This window comes from Stenella coeruleoalba, assembly GCF_951394435.1.
Source record: "Stenella coeruleoalba genome assembly, chromosome: 7".
Classification (NCBI taxonomy): Eukaryota; Metazoa; Chordata; class Mammalia; order Artiodactyla; family Delphinidae; genus Stenella; species Stenella coeruleoalba.
This window is the reverse complement of record NC_137153.1, coordinates 18,739,490-18,757,100: the sequence shown is the minus strand read 5'-3', so window position 1 is coordinate 18,757,100 and position 17,611 is coordinate 18,739,490. Positions and strand designations below refer to the sequence as shown.

The 17,611-nt window shown below is 50.9% G+C and overlaps 1 protein-coding gene across 3 annotated transcripts in view; it reads right to left on the bottom strand.

Moving 5' to 3' along the window:
* Positions 1–10,374, bottom strand: part of SCARA5 (scavenger receptor class A member 5) — a 125,194-nt gene extending 114,820 nt beyond the window's left edge. For 2 of the 3 annotated variants that reach the window (XM_079927777.1, XM_079927778.1), the window contains exons 1-2: positions 10,016–10,374; positions 6,058–6,178 (exon numbers count right to left, since the gene is read on the bottom strand). In XM_079927777.1, coding sequence (XP_079783903.1) covers positions 6,058–6,172 — 115 coding nt within the window. In that variant the 5' untranslated portion in view covers positions 6,173–6,178; positions 10,016–10,374. The remainder of the gene's footprint in view (positions 1–6,057; positions 6,179–10,015) is intronic. The other variant, XM_079927779.1, reaches the window with a different exon arrangement.
* Between the last annotated feature and the right edge of the window lie 7,237 nt (positions 10,375–17,611).

Below are 17,611 nucleotides of genomic sequence, written 5' to 3'. Positions count from 1 at the left end.
GTTTGGGAAGATCCCACATGCTGTGGAGCAACTAAGCCTGGGAGCCACAAGTACTGAGCCTGCGCTCTAGAGCCCGCGAGCCACAACTACTGAAGCCCGTGTGCACAACTACTGAAGCCCGTGTGCCACAACTACTGAAGCCTGTGCGCCTGGAGCCGGTGCTCCACAAGAGAAGTCATTGCAATGAGAAGCCCACGCACCACAATGAAGAGTAGCCCCTGCTCACTGCAACTAGAGGAAGCCCGCACGCAGCAATGAAGACCTAATGCAGCCAAAAATTAATTAATTAAATAATAAATTAAAAAAAAAACACTGTCCAGGCCAGGGGTCTCTGAGAACTGGCGTGGGTGCTTCCTGGGAGACCCTGGGTGGCAGTAGCTGTCCCTGACCTCTCTGTCTCCCCCTGTCCTCCATTTCCCCAACATGTGCAGAGGACTCCCCAAAGGGCAGGGAGGTGAAATAAGTGTGTATCAAGGGTGCACTGTGTCCAAGGTGCTCTACTCGGGTTATATCACGTGATTCCCCCACGGGTCCTGTGAGTTGAATAACATTATTCCCATTTTGCAGATGGGAACACTGAGGATGAGAGGGTCAGGGCCCCAGTGAAACAGATGGCCCACTTAAATTAGGAAATGTCATAGAATTTAATAAAGGGAACATATGCAAAGGTGTGGCCAGGGTGTAAGATGCCCACAAGGGACAGAGTGGTGTCCTTGAACTGTAACCACCTCGGTTACAAAGCCCAGGAGGGGAGCAGTTACTGGAGCCTAGAAGGAGAAAGCCCGAGTGGAGAGGGTGGCTTACAAGGGGCTGTGACCTCGGGTGGAAGGACACAGTGGCCCAAGGTGACCCCATAGGGCAGGAGCTGAGGATAAACAGGCAAGCTCCCATCTTCCATCCTCCCCGTCCTGCCAGGGCGGCTCCCCACAAGGCAGAGAGTGGCGAGTGGCAGCGGGTGGGAATGCAGGGGCAACAGAAGACACCCCGCGCCGAGCCCAGACCTGCCAAAGTTCAACATCTTGGCACCTCCCTGGGCTGTCCCCCCTCTTGTGGAGGGACAGTCCCTGGGGCCCAAGAGATCCAGGATCCTTCCTGGCCCCCAGCCCCCCGTGAGCTGGGGGAGCTGAGTGCACCACGGCACCGCATGAGTTAACATCTCTGCTATTCTCCTGCTCCAGTGCCGGATTCTCCAACCTGTAGAGGCCCTGACCCTCTGTGAGGCCCCAGCCAGACCCTCCCAGGAACTCCACTCCCACCCTTGGGCAGCTGCCCGGCAGCCCTCAGCTACGCCAGATGAACCAGGGAGAGGTGATGGATGAGAAAGGAGATGCGGGGACTCCCTTAGGAGAGTAATTTAATTTTATGGGGCAGGGACGCAGGAATGGGGAGCTCAGGCCCTAAACGCAGCAAGCGGCCTGGCTTGCAGGCGTTGGGCGCGGCCAGGCGCATGTGTAACTCATTACCTCTGCGAGCCTCCCATTCGCGGCCGACGGATGATGCTGGGAGCGCGGTGGAGGGCCCGAGGCCACGGGGAGAGAGTGACTGCAATATTTTTCTGACACTAACACCTCTCTCTGGCCCTTGGAGAGGGCCGTGGAGGAGCCAGGCCCGGCTGAACACCACCCACGCCCAGCCCTCTGCCTTTGCGCGCCAGATTGGAGAGGCTTCAGCTGTCTGGGGAAGAGAAAGGCAGGACCAGGGAGGGGGAGGGGCGGAGGCGGGGGAGGGGAGGGGCGGGGGAAGGGGAGGGGAGGGGAGGGGCGGGGGAAGGGGAGGGGAGGGGAGGGGCGGGGGAAGGGGAGGGGAGGGGCAGAGGGAGGGAGGCACAGAGGAGGCGGGGTGAGGTGGGGTCGCAGGCCCAGACAACCCCTGTTTGGGTTTCTGCTCCAAGGGAGGTGTTGGTGGGCCCTGAGGTCAGCGGGGGCTTGGCTGGAAGACCTTGGAGGTTGCGTTCTGTCACGAGCCCACCCACAAATCCCAGCCACACAGGTGGAGCCCATGCTCTGCCCCGCTGGAGACCGGCAGGTGAGGAGGGCCCTGCCTGGGCGTCTTCCCATCCACAGCGGGGCTCGGACACAGGAAGGAGGCGGCGGGGTCCTGAGAGGTCGCCCGGCCAAGGGGTGCAGAGGATGGAGAGGTCCCGAAGGTGTCACCATGGAGCAGGGGTGCGACGGAGAGAGCCTGGAAGGATGTGCGTGGCACCATGCGGGAGAGGGGCAACGTGGCCTGTCATGGCGGGTGCCTAATAGCCCCTCAGCTTCCTTCTCACCTGGTGCGTGAACAGAAGGGAAGGGATGGCGGCAGGTAGGAGGGGAAGAGAAGACGACAGAGCAGAGGAGGGGAGGGGGCAGGGACGTGTAAATAACACCGCGTTTACACCCTGTCTTTAAAGTCCCACCTGCGTTGACGCCTGAGTCATACCTCAATATCTAGACTGAAGTTTTGCAACTTTGCTCCCGCCTGATCCCAAGATCCCCAAGGCCAAGAGGAGGGACCCCCTCGCCTCCCATCTCCCTGTTTTCAAGGGGAAAGTCCTGGGAGGGACTTGGAGCCCCTACAAGGCCTAGCAGACGACACTGCTTTCATTTACTCAAGGCCCGGAGTGTGGGGGATGGGGCTGGCAGGGTCCCCACCTCTGTCCACCTCTGCTTTCCCATCAACCTCCCTCCGCCCCTACCAGCCCCACCCCTTCCTCCCTCTCCTGTTACTCTGTAGAGATGAGAATCAAAGCAGCAAAGTGCCGGGGAAACACGTCAAATCTGGCTTGAATTTCCCCAAGTCGGAGCTCACCATTTTCCTCTTAGAAATGAGAGGGAAGGGGAAAAAAATCAAACCAGAAACCGAGGAGCCTTTAGGTGGTGATTTCATCTCAACACTCCAGTCTCCCCGGGGTCTTCACGGCCGCCCCTCCACCCCCGGCCCCATGTCTGGCGTCCAGGAATGAAGTGTGGAGGAGACCCAGACGATGTGGAAATCAGGTTTAGAATTTATTTGTTCCGCCACCTTTAGATTTCAAGGACCCCTGTGTTTGCTCAGCCATTAGTTTGTTCATTCAGTCATTCAACAAATATTGATACTTGGGAGCACCTGCTGTGCCCCAGGCTGGGAGACACTGATGAACAAAACAGAGATGCCTGCCCTGGTCCAGCCTATGCTCTTCCCATGAGGAACAGAGAGTAAACAGTAAACATGATAAATAAGAAAATGATATAGTATGTTGAGGAGACTAGGACTCGGTGAAAAAGGAAAAAGAGAAGGAGGGAAATGGGTGTGCAGGGGAGGACGGGAGGCCCTGACACAGAGGTGAGATTTGAGCAAAGACCAGAAGGAGGTGAGGGGGACGCCTGGAGGGTCTGGGGGCAGCGTATGTCGGGTAGAGCGTGCCAGCAGGTCCACTGTGAGGGTCAGAGGCTCCTTGGCCACAGTCAGTGCCTGGGTTTTCATTCCCTTCAACGTGGGAGCCTTTGCTGGGCTTTGCTCCAACTCAGGTTTTAAAAGGACCACACCGCAAATACAACATCCAAGTCTGTTTCTGTGCACAGGATTTTAGGACTGGATGGGAGCTCAGAGACACCCCCTCTGCCCCTGTGGAGCACTGAGATGGAGACACTGAGGCCCAGAGAGGGGATGTGCCCATCAGGTCCCATGCCCCGGGGCGGGGTGGGGACAGGGGAGGGAAGAGTCAGCATCCAGCCTACATCTTCCGACCTCTGCTGTCCACACTTCACGGGGCGCTGCGGCTCAGGTGACCCCTGGGACACTTGCTGGCCTGGTTCTAAAACTACCCTCCGACCAGATCTCCCCATGGCTGGGGTTACTGTTATTTTTCAGTCCTGGTCCAAACGGCCTTTTTAAAAATCTCAGGTTCAGAAAAGGGGAGGTAAGATGAGGTCAAGAGAAGGGGGAACCATGGCCCAATGACACTCCCCAGGCCTCTCCCAACCCCTGGGGTCCCCCTGCCATGCCCTTCCCCACTGGCACCCCAGGATGGCCTGGGTGGTCCTGCAATTACCTCTCTGAGCTGTACCCCAGTTCTTTCTTCCCAAATCAGGCCTCTTTCCTGATGGGCCACTGGGGAGAGGGTGGATGAAGGATGTGAAGGCCAGCTTGGCTTTGCTGATGTACTGATGGGGAAAAGCTGAGCATTGGTAGCTCCCTGGGGGAGGGGGGGGGGGCTTCCTCTCTTCCCAGGTGTCATTAACTTAACAGAAACACTGGCCTGTCTGGTGCAACTCAGCTGGTAATGCCTTTCCCCAGCTACCTCTTCTCTTACAAAACTGTATTCAGTCTTTAAGGCCTTTACCAGAAAGGCTTCGCCCTGCTTGACTTTAATAATCACACATGTTTTTACCTGCTTTACATGGTGGGTAATTGTCCCCATGCCAGTCCCTCCCACTGGGATCAGAAGCTCTTGGAGGACAAGGATGGTTTCGTTTCTCTCTGGAGCATCTCTGGCACCTAACCCATAGCGTGACACATTGTGGGTCCTCAAAATGTGGTTGTGGACTGGAATTCAGAGGAAGGGCTCTGATGGGGGGTAGTTTACTAGGGCAGGTGAAGGGCCCAGATCTCCTGTCTCCTCTCCCTCCTGAGACAATCCCTAATCCCTGCCTTTCTGAGCCACCCAACTTCCCTTCCTACACTCAGCACCTCATGGGAGGAAAGATGGGGTTGAGTGAGGGGGAGTCCTTTCTAATTTTGAGTAATTTCAAGACAAAGGCAGTTGGCAGAGTGGAACACAGGAACACAATGAAACATGGTGCTTGAGAAAAAGGTTGAATAAAGGCATCTGGGATGGTTAATTTTATATGTCAGCTCGGTGGGCCAAAGGGTAACCAGATTAAACATCATTTCTGGGTGTCCATGAGGGTGTTCTAGATGAGATTAGCTTTTAAATTGGTGGAATCGGTAGAGCAGATTGTCCTCCCCAATGTGGGTGGGTCTCATCTAATCAGTTGAGGGCCTGAATAGCACAAAAGGTGGGGAAATTCACTTTTTGCTTCCTGCCTGACTGCTGGAGCTGGGACATATCATCTCATCCTCTCTGGCCCTCAGACTGTGATCTACACCATTGGCTTCTCTGGTTCTCAGGCCTTCTGACTCGGACTGAACTATACCACCAGCTTCCCTGGGTCTCCACGCTACAGACAGCAGATCGTGGGACTTCTCAGCCTCCATAGCCATGTGAGTCAATTCCCCATAATCAGTCTCTTTTTGTGTGTAGACATCCTCGTGCTTCTGTTTCTCTGGAGAACCCTAAGACAGCCTGTTTCCATCTCGTTGACCATAAGTTTTTACAAAACTCTCCTGTGAGTTTCCTTCTACTCATCTTTGAAGTGGGGTTGAAGCTCTCATCTCCTATACTCACTGCAAAGAGGAGTGTATTCATTCAGGCAATAAGCATTTATTAAGCACCTACTAAGTACCGAGCTCTGGGCTGGCTGCACAGGAGTTGGCTGTGAGCAAGGTGCTCTGAGCTCCTCTAGAGGAAACTGCATCCGTTGACTCTCCAGGGTTTTAGCAAATAACCAGCCCCCAAAGATGCAGTGCGGTCTGGGTCACTAGGATGGGGCCCCTTCCTGTGCCATGACCTGAGGCCTCAGTCCCAGGAGAGGATGAGCATCTGGAGAGGTGCGTTCCCTCCTTGCAAACACTTTAGGAAGCGCACTGGAGGTTCTGGGTCTGGGCTTCTTGGTTCAGTTGCCTTTTGTGTGACCCCAGAGGAGAGGATGGCAGAGAGGCAAAAGGATTGCTCTAGGGGTCAGGAGACTCAGTGCTGGGGCCCCTCTGTGACCGACGAGCTGTGTGATGCTTACTGCTTTTCTCAGTTTCCGCTAGCTCCTCTGTAAAATGCGTCTCATCTTGCTGGTCACACAGGTGTGTTGAGATGCATGAATGAGAAAACACACAGAAAAGACCCTTCCGAGCACGCATTCCAACCTATGCAGTATTGTGTGTGTGAGTGTCGGGGGGTCACCAGCACCCTGGGGCAATGCCAGGTTCCGGTGTTGGGGGCAGGGCTGATCTCGCGCCTAAGACCGAGCCAGAGGCACTCACCGTCCTCACACAGGTTCAGCTTGGACAGGCTCCTGCCATCAAAGGGCTCCTCAAAGATGGAGCCAGAGTCACGGTCGCTCACGGTGGCGTGCAGGTACATGGCTTTGTTCTCCATCGCGTCCTGCAGCAGCAGGAGAGGAAGGGAGGACGCAGGGGGGAGAGAAAGGACATAAGCTGTAGGTGGAGACACAAATGAGTGGTGACCTTAGCCTGAACACTGGGAAACTCCCTCATCAGCAGGCATCAGTCACCGGATCCTTAGGACCCAAATTCCCCCTCCTCAACTTCCTTGGCTTGGGGAGGCCAAGGCCCTTTGGACCTTTCTGACCATGGGATCCGTCCCCTCCCTTTCATAGGTCTTGGTGGGGCTGGAGCCCTGCGCTGGGGGACACCAAGGGCCATGCTGGGTGGGGCTGGGCGAAGCCAACCCTCTTGACCCAAGCAGAGGAGTTTCCAAGATTCTGGAGTCCCGGGCACATCAGGGAGACTTGGGCTTCTGCTCTGTGTTGGAAATGGAGAGAAACTAGACATAAAGTGGGGGTACAGAGACCACCAGTCAACAGAGCTAAGACCAGAACTGCTCCCAAACCTGGCCAAGGTGGCATGGTCAGAAGGGCTGGGTTCAGGGGACCATAGCAGGGATTCACCCCCATGGGAGCCCAAGGGGCAGGTGGCCTCAGTGAGGTCCCCCAGACACTAAGGTCTGGGCAGCCTTAGACTGGGGAGGGCCCTGGTGTCCGATGGCCTCCTGAGGCTGGATCGCTGGGGCTGGGGGAGGACCCCATGGAATTTCTAGAATGTCCCATCCACATGGGGAAATGCTGTGTATGCTCTTTGAAATGAACCAGCCCCGTTTACACAAGCGTGCACGACGTGATCCCATTTTGTAATATCTACACATGTCCCAAGTACGTGACGGGAAAGATGCTATTCAGAGATGTTCTGGGTTTCCCTGGGTGAGACGTGTATTACGGGACTCTGGGTGGGATTGTGGGGATTTGTGCTTCTTTTCGTTCGCTGGATTTTCTGGGTTTTCTATGATACGTTTGCATTCTTTGTGTAAGAAGAGGAAATCATTTGCGGAGCCAGATCACAAAGTATTTATTTACCTAAAATACTCGATATCCTTTCCCCACACATACGCTCGGTGATCTTGCAAATGACTCTCCACTTTCTGCTCAGTTCCAGCCACTGATTTATGTTGACTTTCGGTTCTGATGCTCTTTGACTATCTGGATATCGAACCCCAAAATTCGCTTTTAAAAAGTGAATTCTTTGGAAGATAAAAGCCCCCCGGGGAGGATGGGTGGGTCCCAGGCCCAGCGTGAAGCTAACTCAACCCTGAGGCCCAGAGAGCCTAGCCAGGCGTCTACCACTGTGAGAAGGGGACAGGGCCTGGCAGGTGGCAATGGGGGGACAGTGGCCACTGACTGAAGGGAAAAGAGGCACCCACCCTGTTCCAATAAACAGGGACGATGGCCAGACCCCCTTGCCGGGCACAGCAAACACAAATCCCCTATTTTCACAACCTGACTTTTCTCCCCAGAGACCTCTGACCTCAGGGCTGACAGGAGGCCAGAGCTGACCAGTTGCCATCCACCTGTCCTTCCGCTGGCCCAGGAGGGATGGCTGGGGCTTCTGCTCTTCAAGTAATGAGATGCCATCTGCCCCGCACACACGGTCATGCACACACACACACACACGCACGCAGGCACACACACTCAGGGTGTTCCCAGGCCCTGTGGGCCTTTCCTCCAGCCAGTGGGAGGGAAGGGTGGAGGGGAGCCTGCAGCCCTGCCGGCATCTCTCTTCCCTGCCCTCCGGGGTTCTTGGAGAGACGGCTCCCAGCCTCGCTTCTCCGGGCTGCAGTTGTGTCCAGTTTGCAAGTCCCCTGATGCTGGCCCTCCGTCTAAGTCCTCCACCCAGGGAGGGCCTCTAGGTGCGGCCCTGGGCAGCTCCACTGCTGCTAAGCTACAGGGGACCCTCCCTCGTTTCCCAAGTGCTCGTGCGGCACCCCGCCCTCTGGCCTCAGTCCTGGGGAGCTGCAAAGCAGGAGGCCGGTGTCTCCTCTGAGAGAGAGAACCTCTCTCTGCCAAAGGCAACCGCAGCTGCCGTCCAGAGCCCGTGGGGTCTCCGAGAACCAGGGGTGGAGGTGTGGAGCCGGGCTTGGCCCAGCTTCCCTGTCTGCCCATCAGCTCCTGGATCAGAGCTGGAATGCGCAGCACATTATCTGGAGTGTGTCTGTAGCGCGGCCCCTCCCCTGCCCCTCCGGACCCCTGAGCTGGTGGAGCCCTGGGGAGCCTGCTGGGAAAGGGGCTGAGCTGGAGGCCAGATGCCGTGCCATGAGATTGGCAGTGTTCAGCCGGCGCTGCTAATGTTTGCTCCTTGGGAATGAAACCTAAGAATGTTCTGTCTGCCCCAGGTTTTATCTGGGGCTGCTTTTCTTTCTTGGGGAATGGGGGGCAGGAATTTGGACCTTCCCGGCATTGGTCTTATAGCCTTTGGGCCCAGCCTGTGCAACTAATTGCCAAGTGGGGTGACGACACAGCAATACCTCCCAGCCCCGCACCCGTGTGCGTGCGGCCCCCGCAGTGCAGACCCTTTGCCTTTGGGACCTCTCTGCTTCCCAGGAGCCCCGTGAGGGAGGCAGGTGGCATCGGTCTATCATATTCCCATTCTAAAGGTAAGCCAACCGAGGCCCAGAGGGGAAGAACCGATGGGTGTCAGAGAGGGTGAGGCTTCCCACCCAGGGCACTGGCTTAGCGCGAAGTTGCTCTGTCCAGGAAGCGTGTGTCAGTCCCTTTTGGTGGCCGCCTTTCGGGCCCAAAGTGATGCAGTGAAGAGGGCCAGGTTAGGTGACCTGGAGCCAGGAGAGCCAGAAGGGAGGGGACCAGAGCCACAGAAACACGGGCAGGGTGGAGACACCAAAGGGACCTGTGGGGAGTGTGGGCTCAGAGGACACGGGGTCCCATCCCAGCTCCACTTCTTATCCCTGGGGAACTTGGCCCAATCAGCTGAGCTCGTTCAGCCTCAGGCCATCACCTCTGTGATGGGAAGAACACACCTGCTAGGCACTTGGTCCCAGCGAGCCTCGTGTGGGGCAGGGCATGTGGGAGGGCTGCATGGACAGGGGCATGCAGGGAGTCAGTGGTGGAGTCTGGTGAGAACCAACAGCTCCTCAGCATTTTCTAATCCTGCCAAGCAGCCAGGTACAGGGGTCCCTGGTCTCCTGAGGCCACCCGCCTGCCTAGTCAGTCCCAGAAACAATGCCAGTTGGATCCCTTTGCGAAAGGCAATCACAGATGCAGACCAGAGCTGAGAGCTGGAGCCTGGTTCTCCAAGTACCCCTCTGGGCAGCAGCAGGACACAATCAATTCTGCCTGCTGAGGGGGTGGCCCAAGCCTTGCTGGGTTCCAGCGTCTAACTCTACCGGGCTCGTAACTCATCAAAACTAAATAGAGATCACCCTGCATGTGGCCCTCTCTGGAGACAGAATCGCTGAGTCGGTTTTAAGCCCTTGCCTCCTCTAACGGTACTTAGTTCACCTAAATCATAACCCAGAGCTGGAGAGGCACAGATGGTTTATAAGTAAGCTCTGCCTTCATACGCTCCACCACTGGACACACCTGCAGGCACACACACACACACACGTAAAGGGACTGTCACCTGTCCCATCTGCCCCCTGAATAGGCTGTGGAGCTGTGACATGAGGCTGGCAGAGTTGCCACTAAAGCGATCGCTTCCTCTGGCTCCCAAATGAGGGCTCACACCCACCAGCCCAGGCATCTGGATGAGGGCCCAGCAGATGCCCCAGGCTGACAGCTAGGACTTTCCCACCCAGCACTAGCACCTCCACGCTCCACATCCCGGGGATGCTCAAACCCAGCGCCCTGTGTCCCCTGGCTGCCTTTAGAAAGCTACGCCCAGGGGCTAGGACAGAGTCAGCCCCAAGACTCACCTGAGGGCTCCCCGTGAGGCTGCAGCGACCGTCCCCTCAGTTCCTGGCATTGGCCATGGTGGCTGGAGAGCTGGCTGCTGCCACCACCCCGAGACCCAGGCAGCCCCTCAGAGCTCGTTCCCACTGCCAGCCAAATCCAGATGGAGTCATAGAAAGAGGCTGCACGGTGCCCAGGGTCTCGGGGGTCACTTCTCCAGGAGGATCAGGTCAGGAGGCAAGACTCAACCTTGTGCCCATGTGGGAGTCCCTGTCTTGGTGCCCCGCCTCGGTCAGCCTTGGGCAGCGCTCGGGAGCTGTTCTGTGGAGGCACCAGCGTCTCTGCTAGATACTGTCTGAGCTGTGAACTGCAGCTGCTCTGGCCGCCGGGCTTTATAAAGTTCTTGGAGCAGTTGCGAGGCTCCTATGGGGTCTGGAACGCGTCTCCCTCTAGTGGCCAATTTGAGCATTACAGCCCCACGCAGGAACACCCGCTGGAACCAGAGCAGCCTTGGTCTTGGGGACTCCACCCGCTTGTTCTAAAGGCCCTGCTCAAGGTATTTTTGGAACGCTTCTAGCGGAATGGCAGCTAGACCTGGCTTATGAGCCGCGCAAGAAAACCAGCCTTGTAAATTTATGCATAGGACGGAATTGGCATTGCTCGGTTCATTCACCAAACTTAGCTTAGAATTACTTTCTGTGTTTTCCTGGAGGCACATCCACTCGTAAAGGACACGGATTGCCTGATTCAGAAGAGGGTTCTGGGAGTGCTGAAGGAACTTCCCAAAGTCAAGTTCAATGCAACTCAGTAAGGAAGCCAGCATTTCTGGAGCACTGACACCGCGCAAAGGTCAGGATACAGAGGTGAGTGAGAGGACACCGCCGGCCGCAGGGGGTTGCAATCCAGGCTGAGAAGTGGGCTTGGGCACAGATAACTGTAAACCTAGCGTAAACCTAAGCATAACTGAAAATGTGTAAAAAAGAAGATTTCACCAAAATGTTAAGAGGGTAATTACCTTCAGGTTGAGGTGGTGATGGCAGCTCTGCCTGGGGGACAGAGCTCTGAGGTGACATTCACGAACACGCTCCCGTTTCTTGGTTACGAGCTCAGCCTTAACCCCTGAGGGTCAGACCTCGTACAGGAGAATAGTTTGCCAAGGCTCAGCTCTCCCCACTGTGCAGCCAGCAAACCACAGCTGAGTCGCAAACGTCTTAGTCATTTGCAGTGACTGCGCCTTCTGACCGTCCCTGGAAGGCAGCTACAATGTGAGGCTCCAAGACTCTGTTTTACAGGAAAAAAAACCCAGTAATTATATCATAATGATGATGATAATAATTGGAGAAGGAAGAGGAAGAAGGAGGGGAGGGGAGCGGGGAGGAAGAGGTGAGAAAAAAACCCTTCATAATATATATGCTGTGCTAGGCAATTCCAAGTGCTTTTCATATATTAACTCATTTAACCTTGACAATAGCCCTATGAGGTAGGCACTGCTATTATTCCCACTTTATTGAGACAGAAGAACTAAGCAATATGTCCAAGGTCAAGAAGCCTGTAAGTGGCAGAGCTAGATTCCACTCCAGGCAGTTTGACTGTAGTCTGTGCCCCGAACAACTCCCCTAACTGCCTCTGATGAAAAAGAGTGTATTTTAGTCACCCATCAAGTCACCAGTATTCCTGGGAATGTAATCTTACAAATAGCAGGAAATGTGCTCAAAACGTTACGTCCAGTGATCTCACGGTGGAGACGTATATATTAACAATGAATGCCGTTGTTGGTGAGACCCTGGTGATGTCCCACTCGTGTGAAGCAAGGCCTTTTTTTTTTTTTTGAATAGAGCTGATTTACAAGGTTTCAGGTGTACAGCAAAGTGATTCATTTATACACACATATATATTCTTTTTCAGATTCTTTTCCATTATACATTATTACAAGATGTTGCATAGAGTTCCCTGTGCTATATAGTAGGTCCTTGTTGGTTATCTGTTTTATATACAGTAGTGTGTATCTGCTAATCCCAAATTCCTAATTTATCCCTCCCCTACCTCCTTTCCCCTTTGGTAACCATAAACCTGTTTTCTATGTCTGTGAATCTGCTTCTATTTCGTAAATAAGTTCATTTGTGTCATATTTTAGATTCCACACATAAGTGATATCATACGGTATTTATCTTTCTTTCTGACTTACTTCACTTAGTATGAAGTATGATAATCTCTAGGCCTATCCATGTTGCTGCAAATGGCATTATTTCATTCATTTTTATGTCGGAGTAATATTTCATTGTATATATGTACCGCAACTTCTTTATCCATTCATCCATCGATGGACATTTAAATTGTTTCCGTATCTTGGCTATTGTAAATAGTGTTGCTGTGAACATTGGGGTGCTTGTACCTTTTAGTTTGTTTTTTTTTTTTGCGCTACGCGGGCCTCTCACTGCTGTGGCCTCTCCCATTGCGGAGCACAGGCTCCGGACGCGCAGGCTCAGCGGCCATGGCTCACGGGCCCAGCCGCTCCGCGGTATGTGGGATCTTCCCGGACCGGGGCACGAACTCGTGTCCCCTGCATCGGCAGGCGGACTCTCAACCACTGCGCCACCAGGGAAGCCCTGGGGTGCTTGTACCTTTTTGAATTAGAGTTTTTGCTTTTTCTGAATATATGCCCAGGAGTAAGATTGCTGGATCATATGGTAGCTCTATTTTTAGTTTTTTAAGGAGCCTCCTTACTGTTCTACGTAGTGGCTGCACCAATTTACATTCCTACCAACAGTGTAGGAGGGTACAAGGCATTTTTTTAACACTCCTATACTGGTGTGCCCTGCCCGTAGGGAAAAGGAAGGATGGGGACTCAAAGGCAGCCCAGGCTATTGGCTGAGCCTCTCCTTACCATTGGTAATTGATGATACAGACATGGAGGGGTCTTGCTCTCTGCATGTGAGACCCACGAGTGGGTACAGAACTATTAAACTCTAAAATTGCAGGAGGAATAAAGCTTAGCCTTTTAAACTCAGTAGCTTCAGGCAAAGGACATGACTTTCTCTCATTAATGCCTGATTTATTTCACTTCTTATAGTGATAAGATTTGTCCATATCGGTGCACATAGCAGTAGTTTGTTCTTTGTATTTTCCTTTGGGCTGAGTAATACTCCATCATATGCGTAGAGCACAACTTGTTTATCCGTTCTCCTTTTGATAGGCATTTGGGTTGTTTCCAATCTTTGTCTGTCATGAATAAAGCTGCCCAAACAGGCGAGGAGACATTTGATAGCAAAGTATAGGAATGACCTGGGAGGTATGTGTTCTAGTGGATGAGAGTCGTGCTGGCAGCTCATAGCTCCGATGATACCTTCTTGCCACCTGAAATCAGCATGGTCCAAAAAGCTTGTTTCCATTCAATGGCAGAAGGCGTTTATAATAGGCATTTTCCACCAGATGGTATTATGAAACTGTGATTACATTGAAGGAGAGTAGAACAAACTTCTGCAGTAGCTGCCTCTATGGATGTGGAAGCCAATGAGGCACATCAGTGTGCTCAAGGGCGTCCTGCTTTCTTTGAATGATTTCATCTGATTGTCCCAACAACTGTCTAGGGCTCAAGGGCGTCCTGCTTTCTTTGAATGATTTCATCTGATTGTCCCAACAACTGTCTAGGGCGGAGATGGGGAGAGAGTTATCATCCTCGGTTTTCATATGGAGAAACCCAGCAATGCTGAAACTGAAGGTCACGACGCTGGGCTCTTGGAGGCAACTTTCACAGCTGTCCTCTACCTCTAGAGCCTCTACATCTGCAGGGATTCCTTCCATACATTCAGTTATTCACTCAACAAACATCTGTTACGTAACCTTCATGCAATGTATTCCAAATATTTCTACAAACATGAATTAGACCCAGCCCCTGTCCTTCAGGATCTCGGTCCAGGGGGAGAGAAGGTATGAGAGCAGAGAGTCACAGCCCAGCACCCCTCAAGGGGCTCCTCGTGGCTTCACGTTGGATGAATCTCAAACCTTCATCCTCAGGCCAGGATTTTCCCCCAAAAGGCTCTTTTTTCCCCCAACAAGAATCTTTTTTAAAAAACTCTAAAAAGTTTAACTTCCTTTTGTAATCTCAGGGAGATATATATATATATATATATATATATATATATATATATATATATATATATATATGACTGGGATGAAGAAGACACAGAATTTTTTTTAAAGTCCCCAGGCAACCAAAATAAAACTCTAAAATGAAACATGGGGAAAAAAACGTCTAAAAAGTTTAACATATCTAAGGAAAAATGGACAAATCATAATCCAATCTATACATTCTTCACAAACTGAATAGAATCCAGCACCTGAGTGTAGAGCAGAACATTCCAAGCACCTCAGAAGCTCCCCTCGTGCCCCATCTGGTCCCTGATGCCCCCGAACCAGATAACCACTATCCCATATTCCATCACCACAGATGGTTTTGCCTGTTTTTGAACTTCATGTCCATGGAATCATTCACTGCGTGTCTGGCTTCAACATCATGTCTGAGATTGTTCCCTCGTGCTTAGCAGTAGTCCGTTCGTTCTCGCTGCTATAAGTACTCCATTGTGTGAATTTCCTTTCTACTGTGGATGGCCATTTGGGTAGGTTCCAGGTTTCGACTGTTGTAAAGAGTGCCGCTATGATCATTCAGTGCATGTCTCCTGGTGAGCAAATGGGTGCATTTCTGTTGGGTATATACCTTGGAAGGGAATTGCTGGGTCCTAGGGTGGCCTGGGTTCAGCTTCAGTAGATATTGCCCAAGAATTGTGCAGAGTGATTGTACCAGTTTACCTTCCTCCAGCAAAGCATGAGGGTTCCAGTTGCTCCGCGTCCTGGCCTGTGTTAGTGATGTTTATCTTTTGTGGAGTCATCATACTGTGGTTTTAATTTACATTTCCTTGACAACCAGTGAAGTTGAGCTCCTGTAACTATACTTACTTAGTTTGATTTTTTTACCTGAACTCTGGACCTGAATTCCCAGCTGTCTGTGCGTCTCCGTCCCTGCCTGATGAATTTGTGTTGACTGTTCCATCTGCCGGGAGTGGTTCCCCCACATGTTTGCAGGGTGAAATCTTGCCTCCTTCCAGTCTTTTCTCAAATGTCACCTTCTCAGTGGAGCTGGCCCTAAGAATTTTGTTTAAAGTCGCTCTCCAGGACCTGCCTGGAGATTCTCCTTACCCTGCTCCACTTATGGTCTTTTTTTCCCATTATCCCAATAGACTTAAGTTACCACATAATTCGCTATGCTTGCAAATGATTACTACTATATTGTTTATGGCCTGTAGAAGCCCAGCTCTGTGAAGGCAACTCACTCATGCATTCCAAATGCCTACACCAGTGCCTGGCACACAGCAAGTGCTGCACAGATATGTGTTGTGTGAAGATCTGGGTTAAGAGCGTTCTACGCACAGGGAGCAAGTAGATTCATAGACCCCAGTGTGGAGACAAAGTGGACAAGCTAGGGGGGCAGACAGGAGGCCTGCGAGGCCGAGCACAGAGAACACAGGAGGAAGGACCTGGATTATTCTGAGCACAGTGGGAAGGCCCAGGCCATTGCCCTTCTCACATCATCCTCTTTTTCCAGCAAGCACAAAGGTCCATATCATATATTTAGTGTTTTTTTTACATATATCTTCACTATAATTTGCTATTTATTTATTTTTTTAATTGAAGTATGGTTGATTTACAATGTTGTGTTAGTTTCAGGTGTACAGCAAAGTGAATCAGTTATTTATATATATATATACATACACACACATATATATTTGTATATATATGTATTCTTTTTCAAATTCTTTTCCATTATAGGTCATTACAAGATATTGAATATAGTTCCCTGTGCTATACAGTAGGTCCTTGTTATTTATCTATTTTATATATAGTAATGTGTATTTGTTAATCCCAAACTCCTAATTTATTTTTATTTTTAAAATTAAAAATTTTTAATTGTGCTGAAATACACAAAACATAAAATACACCACCTTGACTATTTTTAAGTATATAGTTCAGTAGTTAAGTATACCCAAAGTGTTGTGTGACCCTTCTCCTGAACTGTTTTATCTTGAAAAATGGAAACTCCATACCCATCAAATAATAACCCCCCACTCCCTTCCCCCAGCCCCTGGGAGCTCCCATATACTTTGTCTCCATGAATGTGATGATCTAGGTATCTTGTTATTTCTTTATTAGTGGCCTGCTCTACAAAAATATATTCTTCATTAATTTTTACTTTTAGTCTTTTCTTCATGATTTGTTTTTAATCTGGTTCGGGTGAAATATAAATATTAAAAAACAATTTTTGTCCATGGTTCACAAACCAGTGTTTATCTTTTTCTGTCATTGTAGGCTTCATAGGAATGTCCTGGTGAAAAGTACATAATCTCTCAAAACCCAGAATTTACATTTACCGTTTTAAAAAAGTAACTATTGTAGAATTATACAGTGAATTTCGTCAGTTTAGCTCTTGTTCAGGAGATTTTTGGTAAAAAGTAGTTATTGTACACATGAAATGATGTAGGAATTTGGCTTGTGTGGTTTTATACAAGTTAGTTTGATCAATAACATAAATGCTTTCTGGCTTGTCATCTTATTTATCTCAAAGCACCCATCTGATCTTAACTGAAATCCATCAACCACCTCCAGCCACTAGCCCCATCGCCCCCTGCCAATAAGAGCTAAATGTGAGGGGAGGAAGAATGTACCCAAGGAAAGGGGCTTCTGAATCAGAACAGCCCAGGCCTCTGGAGAATCTATGTCTGATCAGCTTTAAGTCATTCCTAGTGAATTTTATTTCCTCCTCCATAACTTTCTATATCCACCCCACCCCCAAATAAGTATTTAATTAAGTATTTAATTAAGTATTTAAATAAGTATTTAATCTGTTAATTAGGAAAAATACAATAATTGTCTTCAAAAGATGATTCAGGGCTTCCCTGGTGGCACAGTGGTTAAGAATCCGCCTGCCAATGCAGGGGACACGGGTTCGAGCCCTGGTCCGGGAAGATACCACATGCCGTGGAGCAACGGAGCCCACAAGCTACAACTGCTGAAGCCCGCTTGCCACAACCAGAGAAAAGCCCATGCACAGCAACGAAGACCCAACGCAGCCAAAAATAAATAAAATAAAATAATTAATAAAGAAAAAAAGATGATTCAGGCACTGTATGCCTGAATTCGGACAAAGCCATAGACTCATAGTGTTGAGTCCAGACCTTTATCTGAGGATTCCTACTTGCATGTCCTTGGGCAAAGCACTAAGTTCTTAGTCTCAGCATTCTCACTGGACATAAAGATAATAACCCCTTCCCACAGGGTAGTTCTGAGGATCGGATGGGATGAGACAGTGACTGTGAGCCCACTAGTTTCATGAGATGTTTGTAGGAGTCCCTTGAAAAAGGGTTCTCTGATCAAAACAAAAGTGTCCTTTTATTGCAGGACTTATCAGAGCCTTTAAGATGCTATTGAGCATGGTGCCTCTCCAAGAGGGGGATGGAGTATTAAGTTTTCTCCCTTTTTAAGTGCACACAGAGAACAGGGCTGGTGTTCTACAGCGCAGGCTGAAGGAAATTCTGAGCTATAATAGTAAAAAGACTTTGTTTACAATT